Source organism: Rhynchophorus ferrugineus, unplaced genomic scaffold (genome assembly GCF_030347505.1).
Source record: "Rhynchophorus ferrugineus isolate W39M unplaced genomic scaffold, kcgeb_rfMv2 rfM11, whole genome shotgun sequence".
Taxonomy (NCBI): domain Eukaryota; kingdom Metazoa; phylum Arthropoda; class Insecta; order Coleoptera; family Curculionidae; genus Rhynchophorus; species Rhynchophorus ferrugineus.
The window spans coordinates 8,767,380-8,786,770 of record NW_027472590.1 but is presented as its reverse complement, the minus strand read 5'-3'; the positions used below and the strand labels follow the sequence as shown (position 1 = coordinate 8,786,770).

Below are 19,391 nucleotides of genomic sequence, written 5' to 3'. Positions count from 1 at the left end.
ACAGAACTACCAGATACCGTTTGAAATTATAGCACATATATTGGTTGTAAAGAACTAACAAAGCTAACAGAAGTAACACTAAAAAGAGGATACGGTGATTACATAAAAAATGGCGAAGGAGTTAAATTTTTTACTTGAAATATCAATTCTGGCGCTTAATACTATACAGCCAACCCTTTAGCCAAAATTGCTTTAGTACGGATCATATGTAATTAATTGGAAAAGAAAAACAGGCACATTTGACTGGCTTCATCAATTCCTATTTATAAAAACATCTATTGGGGCTTTTCATTAAAAAAAGCCAACATAAAATGTTACAGAGAACAAGTAAAGAAGAATTTGCCATTAAGTTATTTTAATAACGATTTATTTTGATTACTTTTTCCACATCTATATATTACTAACAATTTATATATATACAAGCATTCATTCAACTACAGTATCAATTTATTTTTTATATATAGAAAAAATATCTGTATATTTTATCTTATTAATATGTTATTTAATTATCCTAATATATTAAATTTGTTTGAAATAATGTAAGCAGATAGGACAGGCAACTAAATAAACACGAGAATTTATTAAAACCAAAAAGTTATTAAACTGTGTTAAATAAGTATTGTACGTTTGAAGTATATCCAAAAACGGGAAGAAAGGGAATGGTGATAATAAAACAAGATAGTTTAATGTATTTTTTTCTAATTAAAAACATGGTAAATACAAATTTTAAAAATATTTTGAGCAGATTCAATTTTTTAAAATTGTTAATACCCCCAGGTTACTCCCCAATTAACAATATTATCTATATAAAGTATCCCTAAACTTATCTTTGACATTTTCCCCGAGGCTAGGCAACGCAATATACTGTATTTTGAAACCGTTACCCAAATAGAATTAAAAGATAGATGTTAGGCCTGTTGTTCCTGTAGGTAACGTTCCTTCAGCTGTCGCCTGAGAATCTTCCCCGCCGAATTCTTCGGTATCTCCTTCACGAACTCTATGCCCCCCTCCAGTCTTTTGTATTTCGCCACCTTATCGTTGAGGAAGCGATTAATATCATCGGTATTGGTGTTTTCTTTCAGTTGTATGTAGGCTCGGGGTAATTCTCCGGATACCATGTCCGGAATGCCTATCACAGCCGCGTCCGCCACCTTCGGGTGATCCCTGAGTAACTCCTCCAGCTCGGCTGGCGCCACCTACAAGCGTTTCGTCGGATTAACGGTGAAACAACGTTCTGCTTACTTGATTAGTTTTTTTATGCGTTAATTACACTGTGTGATACAATTTTTCTAACATAAATATGATGAACGTGTTTTGAATTCCTTATTCCATTGTTAAAAACGTTGTCTATTAGATATTATTGTTTAATACGTTATTATTAGTAAGGAAATAGTGGGAATACTATTTAAGCTTAAAAGCTGTTTTACTTCACAATGACCAATCTTGGAATGGTGAGTGACAACAAGGGGAACGCTTTCACAAGGATATAAGTCATATAAAAAAGCGTTATCAAGGAAGATAGAATGCTAAAATGTTGGTAGATTACTACTATTTTGTAATGAACTGTTCACTGGAAAAGTAAATAGTTCGTCATTTTATTTCAGAATATATCTAATTTTTTCTATTAACCAATTAAACCTGAGCTATTTTGATTCATTGTCTATTTGTAAATGTATAATACTATTTTTTTTTATAAAATTGATAATATAAATAAGTAAATATGGTTTAAAATTGTCATACTTTCTTTACTTATTTATAGTACTTTAAATTTATCGTAATTTTAAAATGGTACGGATTACAAAAAATCCGTTTAAGTTTTTGTATTCAGCAGGTAGAATTTGATAAAAAAAAGCCGCTTTATTTGCAACAAAAGAAAATGTCACACAGTGTTATCGATATTAAAAAGTACTGTACCTGGAAACCTTTCACCTTAATTAATTCCTTGACTCTGTCGGTGATGAATATGAAATCGCGCTCGTTATAGTGCGCCAAATCGCCAGTCCTAAGCCACCCGTCCTGGAGTATCTCGTCGGTGGCTTTCTGGTTGTTGTGGTAACCCTGCATTACCTGAGGTCCCTAGATATAAGCATAAATTAATAGCCTGACAAACTAGAGCAATTATCTTTATTAAAAATATAGTTTCTTGGATTATACGGTGTCGTCCGTTAAGCCTTGAGCCATTGGATTGTATTGCAGAGGTTTTTCTTGACAATTTTAATTATTACGAGTGGTTGCAATAAAATTATTTGACGCTATATTTCAGATGATGTTACAAGAGGTGGATATTAAAATCAGAAGCTTCAATAGAAATAAAGTTGGACATAAAGTATGCAATTGTCAAACGACCTAACGTAATTGGTATATTCGGTGGTTTTCTCATATTTATTTTTGTTAATGTTACAGACTTTTGCATATTTTCGCCTTCAAACTTGGAGATCGAGATAAAACTTGACAATGTAGTGAAGACCTGGTTGGACGAAATTGGTTAAATTAGATTCATTTCATTATCAGATTTACCATATCTAAACGTCAAGATTGTGCCAGAAAACCTCAACAGTTCTTAGATTTGTTTCGTATGCCTGTATAGTCGTACGAATCTAATTCATAACTTACCCGAACTAACAGTTCCCCAGACTCTAAAGCGCCCAAAGGTGTTGCCGTGGGATCCCCCGGCTTCACGATCTTCGCCTCAGTGTTTGCCACAACGTGCCCTATGGAACCCTGCGAGACGTCCCTCAGATCTTCGCCTACGAAGCGAGTGTTTGCAGCCACCAACGGCGAAGTCTCCGTTAGACCGTAAGCTACCAGAATTACCAATTACCGAGTTTAAGAGGATACACCGTGTACGATTAAGAAAGACAATACCTTGAACCAAGAGTACGTGTCTACCAACTTTGTCCAAAAACTTCTCCTCGTCCAAAGGACCCAAAGGAGCCGCCCCGCTAAAGGCGAATCTTAGTTTCTTGAGGTACTCAGGTAACACATCGGGGTGTAGCGTGAGAAAGAGTACTGTAACGATAAAAGACGTTAAAAAATGTTGTCGACAACACTAAAACTCCACTATTATTTATTTTCCGGTATTTAAAATATGCCCCTATACGATTGTAGCACTATAATTAGGTAAAATACGACAACATTCTTAATGACAGATATATTTACGTTCCGATAAATAAACAAACACATTTGCGAAAGACAGAGTGTTGAAATATTAGGTGTTTAATGTGATTTATTTGAAATATAACCGTTTCAACACTTTTATGTTAGTTAGCAACTTTAAACGTAGATTTATTTAATTAGAATTCTGAAATATCTTTTAAATTATGCTTCGTGGACAAGAATATTAAAAAATATTAGGCCTACAAATACATTTTAAATGATATACAACAGATGATGTTATTAATGCACTTGGGTACATTTCTAACTAGCTTCACATTGCAGCCTCACTAGCATTAACTAGTGAAGTCCTATCTCACTTTTCGGTATGAGTCTGTAGCGACTTTGAGGCATGTCGAATTTTACATCGTGGAATAACGGTCAACAAAGTACCCAGAAATATAATCCCAGATGTTGAACGCGGGCGGGGTACCAGCAGCGACAACTAGAACACGATAACGAATAGCTGGCAATCCCGAGACATTTATCTGGGAAGTTATTGAAGGATATTTCGATCATTCGACCATCGTTTGGTTTAGACGTGCCAACACCACTGTTTCATTTCGTTTTACCGCCATTCACCGAGCCATATAATTTACCTTAAATGTCTTTTATAGAGCACGCATAGACATATAGTGTATTCAAATTCTTTTTAGAAATGCGTCATGGATATTTGTGACGTCGAAACATTGCAATGTTGCCGCATCAACTGTGAGTTTTAATTCAGTTTGGATAGGTCAGGTCAGATAGATCGATTAGGTTTAGTTGGTCATTATATTTATTAATACATAATTGCAGATATATTGCTGGCTGAGAAGGACATTCCATCAAAAACTGTTTGGATATGTGGAAATAAGCATTGTCAACCATCACACCTTCGGTTTGGATGAACTCGATAAGACATACAGAGGAAGTAATTGATAAATGATGGAATCGTGAACATGTTTTAGACAGATTAGGAATTAACAGTTTAGTGATTGAATTGGATAGTGAGTCGGAAAGTGAAAATGACTGAAGGAAACTGTCAGGATATTTGATAATGCTCAGCAGTGCTGGAAATTACTGAGACAGAGTGACGAGAGTGGAGACATCCAAAGGTATGCACATAGTTAATTGAATATAACTGTAGAAAATGGTATTGAAGGGCGTGAAAGATTTATGTAATAGAAGGAAACAAGAACTAAAGGTAAAAAGGTAAATATGCTCTTGAATGAAAGGAAAATACATTTCGCAGATGTACATTTGTTAATTAGGTGGATTAATTAGGCCTACAGAGGGATACCACTGCATACAAAAACGCTAACCTACAAACTATTGTACCTGTGTTCTTAATTGTAGTTTTAAGTGCTACGATAATATATGCATTAGATATGCTATAATGTTAAAATAAATTATATTTGTAACATTTTTGTTCAATTATTTTATTTAGATTAGAATGTAATCAATCAATTATTTTTTGTATGTCAAAGCCAAACTGAACTAAAACTCAGAGTTGATGCGGCAACATTGTGATGTTTCGACGTCACAAATATCCATTACTCATTACTAAAAAAACTTTCAATAGACTAAGATAGTGTATAACTGTAGCATCTTGAATATCACGAAAGAAGATGACCAAACAGGCCTTTGAGTATGTCAAGATCAAAATTCTCCTTACAATGGGCCGTTGGATTTCTTTGTGCGCATCGGTGGAAACATCTATGGGGGTAATGATGTGAAGCTGGAGACGATTTTATTATATGGAGTTTATCTATATCAAGACCGATCATTTCTATAATCTTCTGTATCTGCTTCTAGTTAATAGATTGAGTTAATTAGATTATTTAGAATTAATTAATTTTTATATATTACCATTCCAGTTTAAAAATATATTGGAAATCGAAATATTTTCACAGCTTTTTGTGGTAATTTGAAATAATTGGGCGAACAATCTCACAAATACCGAACTACAAGTCGACATGAGTCATGTAATGGGTTGGAATTAAGTAATTTCGATCTTTTTCTTGTTTGTAGCGATCTTGAGGCATGTCGAATTTTACATCGTGGAATAACGGTCTACAAAATACCCAGAAATATAATCCCAGATGTTGAACACGGGCGGGGTGCCAGCAGCGCCAACTAGAACCCGACAACGAATAGCTGGCGGCAACCCCGAGACGTTTATCTGGGATGTTATTGAAGGGTATTTCGGTCATTCAGTTCTGAACCCTCGATTGGTCTAGACGTGCCACTATCGACTGCCCAAGGCTCGTCTCCAGGTAACACCGCTGCCATCCTTTTTATCATTTGTATTTTTCACTTTTTTTTATATTGCCAATAAATAACGGTCACATAATGTAAACACCACTGTTTCATTTCGTTTTGCCTCCATCCACCGAGCCACATCATTTATCCTAAATTTTAAATCAAATTGATTCACCATATACCAGATGTGTCGGTAATTCCTTTCCTGTTTTTTTTTCCAAAGAAAACACATTATGATATTGGCTATTTTATTATATTCATTTTACTCGTCTCTCAGACAATTTATGGATGCCATCCCAAAAAAAAAACAGTTTCTCCTTCCCGTGCTCTGCAGACTGAGTATCCCATAGATTCGAAAAGGTGGTAGTCGAATGTAGCCAGGTCTGGAGAATACTACATCCACGTAATTTCAACACTTCTTCATTCATCACCTTTAATTTCACACAATTATTGATAAGCGCTCGCAGAATTCAACAGCTCTGAAAAACCTTGAATTTTTAAAGTTTTGCAAGCTGGTTGTTATCACGGCATTATTATATTGCTTGAGATATGCGTAAGCTCGTAGAAAACAATAGAAATCCATACTAAATTTGTAGCTGTTTATTTTATTTTATGAAATAAATGGACGAAATATCTTTAAAATTAAGTCATATAGCTAATAGATAACCAACTAGGGTTTAAACTAGGAACAGTACCACCAAAAGGGAGGAATAGTTTAAATTCATCCCAAAACAAAAACTGATAATACTGTGGCGACCACCACGACCCTTTAGGCCACCACGAATTCACCACCAGCAAGTACAAAGGTTGGCAACGCCGGTGGATTGGTACCATGCAGTTCCAGACGATAAAAGACCATCACGACGACGTCTCGTTCTCTTTTCTTTTCTCCATCCCCTTGTAATAGTACCACTTCCACAGCGCTACCGTACTTCCTCTACCTAACCTAATATCCTGTCAATTCTCCCGTCGAACACATATATAATTTAATATTAAAATAAACAGTATTTCTTCAACCAGTGTTTTCAGTTCTCGTGCAAATTCCTTCCAAAAATAGTAGTGAGTGTTCTGACAAATAATCGCAGCGGCAGCCACACATTTCGACCGACTGACCGACCCGACGAACATTCCTACAATTCTAAAACTCCTTTTGCCGGTTCTCAGTATTTAAACATATGTAATTATAGCACTATCACATTAAAAAAAACATGAGAATATTTTTTATAACATGTAATTTATCTCGTCCCAAAATAAACAAACATATTAGCGAGAGACAGAGGGAGATAATGGTTATATTTGTCTCTCTGTTCAATAAACTATCAGTGGGAGTATATTATTTAACGTCCAACATAGAAACTGAAGGTTAAACAATGAATAACTGTTAATAATATCATGATCAAATATTATAAATAAATCTACTAAGTTAGCATGCAAAATAGCTATTAGTCAGATAAAATATAACGTATGGGGTATAAAGAATAAATATATTTGTTTATTTTTACGTGTTCTATTGAGTCCTTTCCTAAAACAAAAATCCTCAGTTCACTGCTGACTGTGATTAGATAAATTGTTAAAAAGGTTAATGGGAAATGTCAAATCAAAAAGGTCAAAGGGAGAAGTGAGTGTTCAAAGAATATCATAAAGTTAATTAAACATATTAGCAGGTCAATTGAATAGTTCCCGGGCTACCATAGTAAAACAAATTTTTTTGGTAAAATTAGTTTTTTTTATCAACTTAATTCCCTTCAAGGGTGATACCCTGATTATAGCGACCCTCCAACATTTTGATACCATTTTTGTAGTACGATTTGTTCTTTTCTTCAATAGGCCTCAGTATCGGCGATCACCTCTTCATTCGACGAAAATTTCTTCCTGGCGAGCATTCTTTTGAGATTTGAGAACAATTCATGTCACCCTTGAAGGGAATTATGTTAAATAAAAAAACTTTTGTCAAGAAAATGGTAGACCGGGGACTTTTCAATTGAGCAGTTAAACATTAAATTAAAATTAACTTAAAAATTTGAACTTGAGTTTCAAGTGAGACTTTGCAAATAATTTATAAAAACTGTAAATTTTGTTTCTTATTGTAATGTTTATATATTGATAAATAATTACGTATTTCTATTCTTTCTTCTTTCCTTTCAAAATTGTTTTATGAAATGAAAGACCTTTATAGAAGGTTCTTATATTGCATTTTGTATGTACCAAAAAATATGATGTTGATTTTCAACGAATATTGAGTTAATTCTTCAAGTATACGTATAATTTGCAATAACTGACAACGTTGCAAATTAAAATCCTTGCGCGCATGCTATGGTTCTCTAGAATTAGACTCTTGTCGTTATTACTACTCTTAGTTTTTTTTAAGAAACTATAAAATTATTTAATTAAAACAAAAGAAGCAAAACTGATCACTGAACTTACCTAAAGGAGGGGCCAGGAATAAATAATCCACATTATATTCCTTCAGGGATTGTATATAAGTGTCTGGAGAAAACCTCTGTAACGGAAGAACTTTGGATCCCTTTATCATCATAAACAAAGTCGTTATTGTAAAACCGTAAATATGGAACATTGGTAACACCGCCAAGGTGACATCTTGTTCATTCCCTACGATTTCAAACACAAACAATATCATATTTTAACTTAACAATCACCACAAAGCTCACCTTCAACATTTCTAATCAATTTCGAGTACGAATCATTCATTTGCATTAAATTCGACACTATGTTGTGATGAGAAAGGCGGACTCCCTTCGGTAGACCGGTGGTTCCGCTGGAATATGGCAAAACGGCGACATCTTCAGGATCTGACGGTTCCAAATCGGGAATGTCCAGAACAGTGGTTGATACTTCCTCGAAATCGATAGCATCGCGTGGCAATAATTGGTCTTGCTGGCGAGAAATAGAATATAACTGGTTAATCTCGACTGTTGATCAAAATAATAAACATAAGTACCCGTGTTCTTATACAGATAATTGGTATTTTTTTCTGAGCTTTTTCCACGGATTTTCTTGCTACTTCATACGACTCGACGGTGGTTATTATAAGCTTGGATGATGAATCGACAATCTGTCTTGAAATCTCATCTAAAAAAAATCAAACCACCATTAATATATAATAAACAAATGACTACTGTCACTGTCAGATAATTAAGAACAAGTAAAAAAAAGAAGAAGAAAATAGGTTCGTCATTCAATCAATCATTTCAATTGTAGGAAATTTTTGGAACTATTCAAGCTTGTTGAGCGCTATAAAAATAAAACTTTATCAAATGTGCGGATATAAATAAAACGTTTAAGATGTAATAAAGTCCATACACTCGACGTATAATCAGATCATAAACATATATTTTTTTCGAGATATAATTTCACGAAAAAAAAAACAATTAGGTAAATATTAATTAAAGATTTTCGAAAAAAATCCGATAATCATCGATCATGGAAATAATAACGAAATTGCGTAAAAAGCATTAATTAAAATGACCTGTTGTGTTCCCTATATGAATATGCATTCAAAATAACCCACTATGTTTGCAAAACAACTTATAATTATGTGTTTTTTTTTGAACGATTAAATATAAAACAAAAACTCCTTAATGGATTTTGATGGTAAGACTGTCCCAAAGGTTGTGTCATCAATTGAATGACAAGCACGTTGCATAAGGTCTGTTGACACCTGACATCTGATAATTTAGGGTTAGCAAAACAGGAATACTAAACGAGAGAACAATGTGTTTTCACCGTTGATATAATATTTTTAAAATAAAATATATTTAACAAAAACAATGAACGGACTTCAAAAAATAAATAAGGAATTCACTAAAATTTAAAAAAATAATAAAACGTTTGAAAATAAAATAAGTACATAATAATCGTTGTAATAACTAAATAAAATTAAACAAAAACCTTATTTAACCTCTTTACTACACGAATTTTGTGTTGGCAACGACTGAAATTGACTATCGACAGATTAGTAATTGACTACTTCTTACTATCGACTGTTTCAGTCGCTATTTTTGGTTCGACTGATTTTACTACCTTTTACCAGTGATTGTTTCAGTCGACTGTTTTCAGTCCGTATTTTCGGTCCGACTGATTTTGTTACTATTTACTATCGACTGTTTCAGTCGTACTTTTAGTTACTATTTTTGCTTCTACTTGTTTCATACGATTGATTTTTTACATTCTGGTTCTGTCGTCCTAGTCGCGACCTTGACAAAAATGTACCCAATTTGTGAATATATAGATTTATATGTAATATAATAGTAAGTAATAATAATACATAGTTTTATGATTTTTTTGGTAATTTGCTTGTAAATAACAACATATTGCATATTAATATACCAGTATATTGGAACGTTATTTTTCACGATTGTTGATGTAATAGCGTAAAAAGATTAAAATGGTGAATGATAAATAAATGACAATAATAGGTAATATTTCAATTACTCTCTCGATTTTTGTTAAACCATTTTCAATAGTAAATAAAGCATTTATATTATTTCATTCAGATCATTTTAATTATGTTATAGATTAGTTTTTTTTCTATGATTAGGTATATGTTAAATTTTTATATAGTATTTATGGTTATCGTATATCTTTAATTTTTGTTTAACTTCTATTGTATTGTCTATATTTATTATAGTATATTATTTAAAAATAGCAATTAGTACATTAAAATACAAAAAAACATTTGTGGGGTATTAATCCATTCCATTCCTTTCTACAGATCCACAGAACATTCAAATAAAAAAGTAATTCTACTTCGTTAAAAATTAAATTATAAATTGCATGTTATGTATTATTAGTTATAATAGTATTCATTATTTTTTCCTTCCCTTTTTTGAATTCAATTTCAAGACCATAAATATTATTTCAAAAACTATAAAGAGAGTATATTTTATCTTCTTGATCTCTTGATACTGGTAAGAGGTTCTGTTTTGTAAGGTTAATAATTTCGTCATATAATCAATAAAATAGGTTAAGGTTGAGTAATGAGGTTAATTTGTGAATTCGAGATAATTTAATTAATTTATATTTTATTCTTCAAATGCACGTATAATTTACAATAACTGGCAACGTTGCAAATGCAAAAGGGTATATATTAAAATACCTGCATTATGAGGCGATACCTTATTTGTGTTAATAATTTGTCGGCTATGTTTGTTGAAAATTACCACTATATTGGCAAAAACGCTCAAAAATTTTATCTAATAATAATTTTTGGGACACTATATAATTAGTTCTTTTTAGTAAACACATATGGAAATATATGCAACACCTATGCATAACATATGGTTAGGTAAATGTTTGTAAAGTCAATAGGGATTAAGTAACAGGGAAACATTTGAACTTTATTGATATTAAAAAAAAGAAAGTTGATTTTTGAATCAGTTAAAGATCAATATCATTAAATATAAAGTTAAGTAAGATATGTTCATCTTATCATTTACGATTTTTGATCTACGAGTATGCGTGTGAGTGTTAAGTGAGTATTAAGTAGGTTCACTGAGCCAAAGTTCAATTGTGATGATCTAAAACAAATATTTAGTAAATAAATTGAATGCTTTCGAATCGTTTGATTTTCGGATAACAAAACACTGTATACTCGATATATCTAGAATTCTCGATCTCTATAACATTTCATCAGTTGCACGATGACGCAAATATCCCTGAAGTTATGTTCATGGGTCTTTTTACCTGCGGTATATAAACAGTTGGCCGTGGAGACCACTAAACCGGCCGTCATACAACCCAAGCTAGCGATTTGGAATTCCGGTAGATTCGGCAGGAAAATTAAGACGGCGTCGCCTCTATTCAGTCCGAACTTCTTCCTCAGAACCTTGCCCAGGTTCTTGCTTCTGTCGCGTACCTGACGGAATGTATACTTTTTCTTCGTTATGGGACATTCCTATAAATAACGACAAATGAATTATATATTAATTTTATTTGAAAGTCTTAATAACGGTTTAACTTTCACAAATAAAATATACAAACGCAATTACTTCCTTACCGCATCGTAATTGTAAGTATAGTCTATTCAAAGTTTTTTTAATAATGCGTAATGGATATTTGTGACGTCGAAATATTACAATGTTGCCGCATCAACTCTGAGTTTTAGGTCAGTTTGACTTTGATATACAAGAAAATTTTAATTTAAATAAAATAATTGAACAAAAATGTTATCAAATGTAATTTATTTTAACATTCTAGTACATCTAATACATATATTATTAAATAACACAGGTACAATAGTTTGTAGGTTAGATTTGTTTTTTTTTTACATATTATCTGCATATATTTAGTTGTTTTCACTCTCATCACTCTGCCTCAGGAATTTCCAGCATTATCACATATCCTGAAAGTTTCCTTCAGTCACTTTCACTTTCACACTCATTGTCCAATTCAATCACTAAACTGTTAATTTCTAATCGGTGTAAAACATGTTCACGATTCCACCATTTATTAATGTATGTCTCATCTCTCTGTATGTCTTATGGAGTCCATCCAAACGGAAGGTGTTCAATGGTTTACAATGCTTCCTTCCATATATCCAAACAGTTTTTGATGGAATATCCTTCTCGACGAACAATATATATGCAATTAATTATTAATAAATATAATGACCAAAAAAACATAATCCAATGATATTGTAACTTTTACCTTTTTCCATCAATTTTTGATGTCTTCACACTTTTTTTGTTACTGTCTTGCCAAGAGTGCCACAATTAACCATTTTGAAATATTCAAATAAGTTTCATCAAGATACACAAATTCAAATAGTTTATCTCCCTTGGTCATATTTTATGCCTTAAAAATTTTATTCTTTTTAAGGTAATGTCTGGAAGTTCTATTAAACCTCACCGATTAAACTTTACTTTACTAAATTAAACTCTTTACACCATTTAAACCTTATGCCTTGAAAGAGTGTATAGTAGGATATCTTACAACCCTCAAAAAGCTGCACGTCCTTAATGCGTTTAGGTATACTTTTCAGCCAGACAATTTTCTCTAAAATAATGTTATTAAATTATGTTTATATGGATAAAATAGTTTGTGTACTTTACTGCTCTTATACAGTTCGTATATTTCAAGTTCATATAATATCAAGATGGTCAAGATTCGTCACACACTTTGTATGTAGACTAGTTGTTCTTGGGTGATTCTAACGTATTATTCTTCATTTGGTAAGCCATGTTATTCACAGTACCCACACTAATATTTAGCCCGGCAGCAACAATTATGGCTGAAGACATGGCGCATTAAAGCCAATGAATCAAAATCCACGCATATAACGTTTACCCTGCGTAGAAGAACATGTCCACCAGTGAACAACAATCATCGTCAACTCCCCCAAGCAGAGCATGTTAAATATCTTGGTATGCATTTAGATCGACGCCTGACCTGGAAGAAGCACATACTCTCTAAACGGAAACAACTGGGACTAAAATTATATCAAATGTATTGGCTCATTAGGCGCAAATCCAAGTTATCATTAGATAACAAGGTATTGCTGTATGAGTCTATACTCAAGCCCATTTGGACATATGGAATTCAACTATGGGGTACCGCTAGCAAATCTAATATATCCATCATTCAACGGTTCCAAAATAAGGTGTTGCGTGCCATTGTTGATGCTCCGTACTATATTTCAAATAAAGTGATACAACGCGATATTCCTCTAGAACCTATAACGAGTGTAATCCAACGTGTTTGTGTGAAGTACTTCGAAAAAGTGTCAGTGCATCCCAATGTACTCGCTAATCAGCTAAATATGCGACGTGATAGTGAAATGCGTAGACTAAAACGTTTAACACCACCTGATCTGATTACTGGACATATGTAGAGTTTAGAATAAGCATTAGAATAAGACTAATTAATTAAGATAATATTTTATACAGAAGATGAAGATTAATGAAGTGATTTTCTACATGCCATGTATATATAATATAAACAGAAGAAATACTTATTGCCAATAGGGCAGATTGTGGACTCACGAAGAGTAATAAAAAAAAAGCAACCCGCTAAAAACATTTTCAATAAAATTGTAGGGTCTTATATTATTTATATTACCTCTTTAACGGAATTTACCGGCAAAAGGGGGCTTCCATTATCTCGTTCCTTTTCGAAATAACCTATTAAAGCCGCAATCAGTTTGTGACCCTGAATATCCGTTGTTTTCGGCATTTTCAAACAAAGTAATATGATATATTACGGAGCGAGTGAAAATTTATCAAAATAATCAAAGGGCTTAAATAATGTTTGCCGGTTTATAACCTGTAATAATTATAACTAATATTTTGAATAATTTAGCGCACACCTGACAACCAGACCACCGCCGGCTGTCAGATGTATGAAAATTTCTTGAAAGCAATAGTGACAAGAGGTTTTAACCCTTACCTATAAATTATTGTGGCTGTATGATTAACTGTAGTTTTTAGATATACTATAATGTTAAAATAAATTATATTCGATAACACTTTTGTTCAATTACTTTATTTAGATTAGAATTTTTTTGTATGTCAAAGCCAAACTGAACTAAAACTCAGAGTTAACGCGGCAACATTGCAATAGTTCGACGTCACAAAGGTCCATTACGCATTACTAAAAAAACTTTGAATAGACTATATGACGTGCGTTGGCTGTTTTATTCGACGGGCTATATGACATCTAAACATCACATATGACAGTACACGTCTCAGAAAACTGCGAAGAGATCGTAAAATTTTACTTTGTTCTTATTTCGTTGCCGAAAAGTAGAATTACTTCAGCTCATTCAGTCAATAACAAAAGACAGTATTTTGAAAAAACGTCAAATGTCATAAAAGTGACTGCAAAAAAACGCTATCTTATCAAAAAGTAGTGGATATTTCTGGAGAATCCCAACCAGTATTCGGTAAATTTCGGTAATTTCCGCCTGATCTTGCAACGTTGTCATTTAAAAGCAATCGAGAGGTAGAATCCAATGAACTACAATAGCCATTTTGGATATGATCCTGGTAATGATAGGAGCTCTATTTGGTAAGGTTGGGAATTTTGTTGTTTGTAGTTTATTTGTTATTGTACTGTTGTTGTATTGTGAATATTGCCAAAAAAGATCTATAGCGCTTTTAATCTGAACAGATATGTGAGTATATCTCATCAAAATCACAACTCCTTGATCATATTCTTCTATTTATTATAGTCTATCCAAAGAAGCAGTGAACTTACGTCATCGACATGTTTAATGTATTTCCTGCCGCAATTTGTAAATTCGTTTTAGAATATAAAATGTTCGAACATGTAAACGAATGAGCCTACAAAAGTCTTTCGATTGTCAAATGTATGCAAAATTCTTCAAAATATTAGTTATAACAACCACAGGTTACAAAACCGGCATATGTTGCCCTAACGCTTTCCTTTTGTTTTGATAAATTTCACATCGCTGCTTATTACTATTCTGACTTCTTTAGATAGACTATAGTCAAACATTTGAAGTTTGGCTCGTTTCTTTGTTACGTTACATATTGTTTTATTTTCTATTTTTTATTTTAAAGTTAAATATGTTTATAAAAGGTTAAATAACTTCGACATAATATATAAACTTAAAATAATAAATAGTAAACTTGGTTAAATTTGAGCTTGATTTTCAAGTGAGATTTTAGATTAATTCCGCTAATATGTATCATATTTTTCAAGTATACGAATAATTTACATGAACTATAACTTTGGTATGTTATTGTATTATTTATTTATTGGTAAATAATTCCTTTTCCTCTTTTTTATTTCAAAATTATTTTATGACATGAAACATCAAAGATGTTTATAAAAGTTTCCTTATATTACATTTCTGCCCAAAAGTACCCAAAAACTTGACTCTCAACTGAATTATTAGTATTAACATATTAGTAGTAGAATTATTTATATTATATTCTTCATATATATGTATAATTTGCAACAACTGGCAACATTGCAAATTATTTGCAAATTCTCCAGAACTAGAACGTTATCAAAAGAACGTCATTTTATCAAAAATATTAATTTAAAGAAAATAAGAAGAAAACTAGATAATAACCTAACTTTTAAAACTTATATTTGTTAATTCCATAAGCACTATCAATGGTCGTAAGCGTAATGTTTCCGTTATTTGTTCTTTTGCAGTGGGATACTCTATTTCTACCAAGGCGGAAGGACCCAGTCTACATAGTCTAGCCAATAAATACAATGAACCTCGTAAAAGGTCAAGGTATGTTTACACTCGACCAAAGAATATGTGATAATCAACGCCTTAAAGTCTTTGACCTTGAAGTAAACGACACACGCAAAGTGAGGAAAGACTCAAGTTGTCTAGAATTTGACTCAATTAACTCATTTATTCAGTCTCAATAATTATGAACTCAATAAATAGCCGTCGATGACAACACGGAACAAATCACTGTAAACAAAAACAATTCCGAATGACAGACTAACGTACCATCCTGCACACAGGCAGGAAAGAAATTAGTCTTTCAAGTCGGTTATTATGTTACATCATAACCAACCAACGAATATGTTTACCAAGTCGTTAAAACCAATTACATCTTGTTGGATAAAATACGATATTTCTATATTTAGTTGTTTTTATTGTGGACGAATTTTTTTCTCAATCTGTCGACGCTGTTATTAATAAGATTTTATGTGGAAGTGGAAAATTTAGTACCAAAATTTCAGAAAACATATATAAAAGTAAGCAAGAACAATCCCTTGAACATCATGATTTGTTGATAATTTCTTTGTTGTTTGTTATAGGATTATATTGCCTGAAAGCTGATAATGGCTGATATCGGGATTATGTTGAAATTCAAACACAACGACTAAATAACTATGTTTTTATCATATCCTCAGAGTGCAGGTTAAGTGCGTAGGTCCAAAAGTTCAAATCGCACCATTCGAAATGAAAAAAAAAATCGTTATGATATTTTTATAATCATCATTAGTTATTTATATCTGGCTACGATAATCTTTATTAAAATAGATTTTAAATTGCATCTTAATTAGTTTGTCAGTATAACATAATTCGAACCAAAGATAATTCTGCCAACAACTAAAACTGCCTATTAAAAAACTTGAATGAATATCAAAACAAAATCTAGACCAACCCTTTTTATGTTTTATATTAGCAATTCGGATTTACAAACAAAAAAAAACGATAAACTTTATATTAATATCGCTACCCGAAAACAATAAATATTGTTATTGCCATTTTATTATAAAACTCCCACATTTACAAATTATTGGAAACGTCAAAAATGCCAACAGAGTATTTAGGGACAAACGAACGACATTCAGGATTTTTTAAAATAAATCTAAATAAACAATGTAGTATATTTAGTGGTTATATTTTTATCACCCATTATTGTTCGAAATAACGGCATCCCGAAATAAACAAAAAACAAGTTGGCCGTGAATAACTTAGGCCTTAAACTACATTCTAGTGACAGACGTCAGATATTTACTTACTGAGCAGACTAGATCGGGAAACTTTTCGCAATGAGAGAACACGAAATCGGGAATGGTGGTTTTCGGTAGTTCGATGTTACCGGGACCCTTCAGGATGCGTCCCTCCTGCTTATCTCTTCGGCAACTGGACGAGAAGCCTCTCCTGTTGAGAAAGTGTTTCGAACTCCGGCATCGTTCTTGTATAAGGATTTTTCTAGCTACGCGCGAAAACATTTCGCCGCGACTCGCCAATCAAGTTTACTGGCTCGGCATATCCGGTCACTATATATTCTTTATCAGTCAAGATCGCCCCAGCTACGCTCCGAACTACCTTTGCGGGACTGAGCGGTATAGTCGATCACGGTGTCAAAGTCCGTGTGTTATTGCTTGTTTTTATGAATAGCTTAATCTGTTTATTATTTGGCGAAAGACGACAAGATATTTGATAAGGGCCTTTGTTAAAGTCATCTATTGAATCGGCATTTTTTGTGCGTCTGTTTATCAACAAAACTCCATGTACAATTACTTGCTTCGTGCAAAAACAACACGCACTTGAATCGCGGTTGTTTGCGCTGAAATCGTGCCTCCAAAATTATCTCATTCAAAAATCAAATGTTAAGTTGCCTATTTTTAAACTGTAATTCCTTGTTTTATTTTTAGAACTATACCATGTATATTATGCAACCTTTTTTATTTGATCAGTTATGTATATAGAGTTGCCTAAGCAAAAGATACAATTCCATTGAAGATTAGGTTAACTTTTTATCGGTTATACAAACATACTGAAATTGTGAAGTGGAAAATAGTGTTTTTTTAATATCTACTGCATGAAATATCGTAGGCGATAATGATATTTTTTCACTAGCCATCAGTATGCAATATACAGGCAACGCACTCATCAACCGCCGATTATACCAATCATGAATATTTACTCATGGCAAGAATTGTTTCCTTCTAGATTAAGTCAGATTGTTTTCGTGGTTTATATTTTGCTTTTTGTAAATCAAGGTGAGTTTAAATTTACCCAATTAGCGTACCTTATATCTGCCCTTTTTTAATAGGACTTTTAGTAACTGCTACTCAGGACTCTAATAACAAATATGATTATAATATAGTTACAGTAGTTTTATGCACAGAGATATTTAAATTAATTATTTCAACGTTGCTTTATTGTCGAGAGTAAGCTACATTTGAGATATTGAATCTTATATGAATGTGAAATATTTTTTAGGAACAAACCCAGTGAATTAGTGAGAGAAATTATTTTACACAAGAAAGTGTTACTGTTATATTTTGTCCCAGCTGCTTTATATTGTCTTTACAATAATTTGTCATTTTTAAATTTGTCACATTTTGACCCAACAACCTACTACCTTTTATTGCAATTACGTGTAGTAGTTACAGGAATATTATTTCAGGTATTTATTAACAGTTATAATTAACTATACATATCTTTTTAAAAAAATAGATTAGAATAATATTTACATTTATAATATCTGAATATTTTAAAGTCTTAATTAGTGTTAAACAATATTATTTATGAATACATTAAATTGAATATTGTTTTAGGTTATTTTTGGTAAGATATTAAGTAAGAAACAATGGTTATCTCTAATCATATTAACAATTGGTTGCATGGTGAAACAAATGAATTTCAGCCAGGACAGCCAAAAAGTGGAAGCGGATTCAAATTCTGGATCATTTATATTCAGTATTAACACAATCTTCATTTTTGTCCAGATATTTTGCTCATGTTTTGCGGGTGTTTACAATGAGTATCTACTGAAGAACCAAGGCAATGATGTGAATGTTTTCATTCAAAATGTCTTCATGTATCTGGACTCCATTATATGTAATGTCGCTCTCTTATGTCTCGATGGTTCGGTGTCTGAAGTTCTCCAGTATGAGAATTTAGCGAAAACTTTTCAGTTTAAAGTTGTACTAGTCATGATCAACAATGCATCAGTTGGAATTGTCACCAGTTTTTTCTTGAAAATGCTTAATTCTATTTTAAAAAATTTTGCTAGTGCTTTAGAACTAGTCCTGACCGCTATTTTGTGCTATATCTTCTTTGCCATACCCATACATTTAAATACAATACTATCAATAGCGATTGTTCTGTATGCTACATATCTCTATTCCAAAAATCCGGTCTCCAATCATCCTAAACACTCTGAGCATGACGATAAAGAAGAACTTTTACAGATGGAGGAAGTGTGACACAGTTTTGTTCTATCTAAACAAAAATGTTTGTGATAATATTCTAGCCAGTATTTATTGATTTGTTATCTAATATATTTATATCTAATATAACAAAATTGTGTTTTTTTTTTAATCAAGTGTTTATGTTGCTATTCAATTGTTTCTGTTAAATAAAAAAAGAGAATGTCACAATTTTTGCGATAATATTTTAGCTCGAATTGTTTTTGTTTTCATTTAGCTTAATTTGTTTAATTTTCTCACGGCTTCAGATATACTTTTAATACATAGTAAATATTTGACGTTACCCTATATCAACGGTCACATCAACGTCA

At 32.3% G+C, this 19,391-nt stretch overlaps 3 protein-coding genes and 1 long non-coding RNA gene across 4 annotated transcripts in view; 3 read left to right on the top strand and 1 right to left on the bottom strand.

Moving 5' to 3' along the window:
* Positions 1 to 682: 682 nt before the first annotated feature.
* Positions 683 to 17,242, bottom strand: LOC143205237 (putative 4-coumarate--CoA ligase 1). The gene is made up of 9 exons (XM_076418407.1): positions 16,879 to 17,242; positions 11,101 to 11,311; positions 8,357 to 8,487; positions 8,067 to 8,292; positions 7,822 to 8,007; positions 2,866 to 3,009; positions 2,614 to 2,801; positions 1,915 to 2,076; positions 683 to 1,196 (listed from the first exon to the last, which is right to left on the bottom strand). The coding sequence occupies exons 1-9, from the start codon at positions 17,089 to 17,091 to the stop codon at positions 909 to 911; spliced, it is 1,749 nt and encodes a 582-aa protein (XP_076274522.1). The 5' UTR covers positions 17,092 to 17,242; the 3' UTR covers positions 683 to 908.
* Positions 4,221 to 4,556, top strand: LOC143205245 (uncharacterized). The gene is made up of 2 exons (XR_013007785.1): positions 4,221 to 4,347; positions 4,388 to 4,556. It is a non-coding gene; the product is annotated as an uncharacterized LOC143205245 (long non-coding RNA).
* Positions 15,538 to 19,391, top strand: part of LOC143205244 (uncharacterized) — a 95,742-nt gene continuing 91,888 nt past the window's right edge. The window contains exon 1 of the mRNA XM_076418417.1: positions 15,538 to 15,625. Within this exon, the coding sequence (XP_076274532.1) occupies positions 15,604 to 15,625 (22 nt within the window). The 5' untranslated portion in view covers positions 15,538 to 15,603. The remainder of the gene's footprint in view (positions 15,626 to 19,391) is intronic.
* Positions 17,227 to 19,175, top strand: senju (UDP-galactose transporter senju). Its single transcript, XM_076418411.1, has 4 exons — positions 17,227 to 17,865; positions 17,919 to 18,036; positions 18,089 to 18,275; positions 18,427 to 19,175. Exons 1-4 carry the CDS (start codon positions 17,778 to 17,780, stop codon positions 19,075 to 19,077), a joined length of 1,044 nt encoding a protein of 347 aa, XP_076274526.1. The 5' UTR covers positions 17,227 to 17,777; the 3' UTR covers positions 19,078 to 19,175.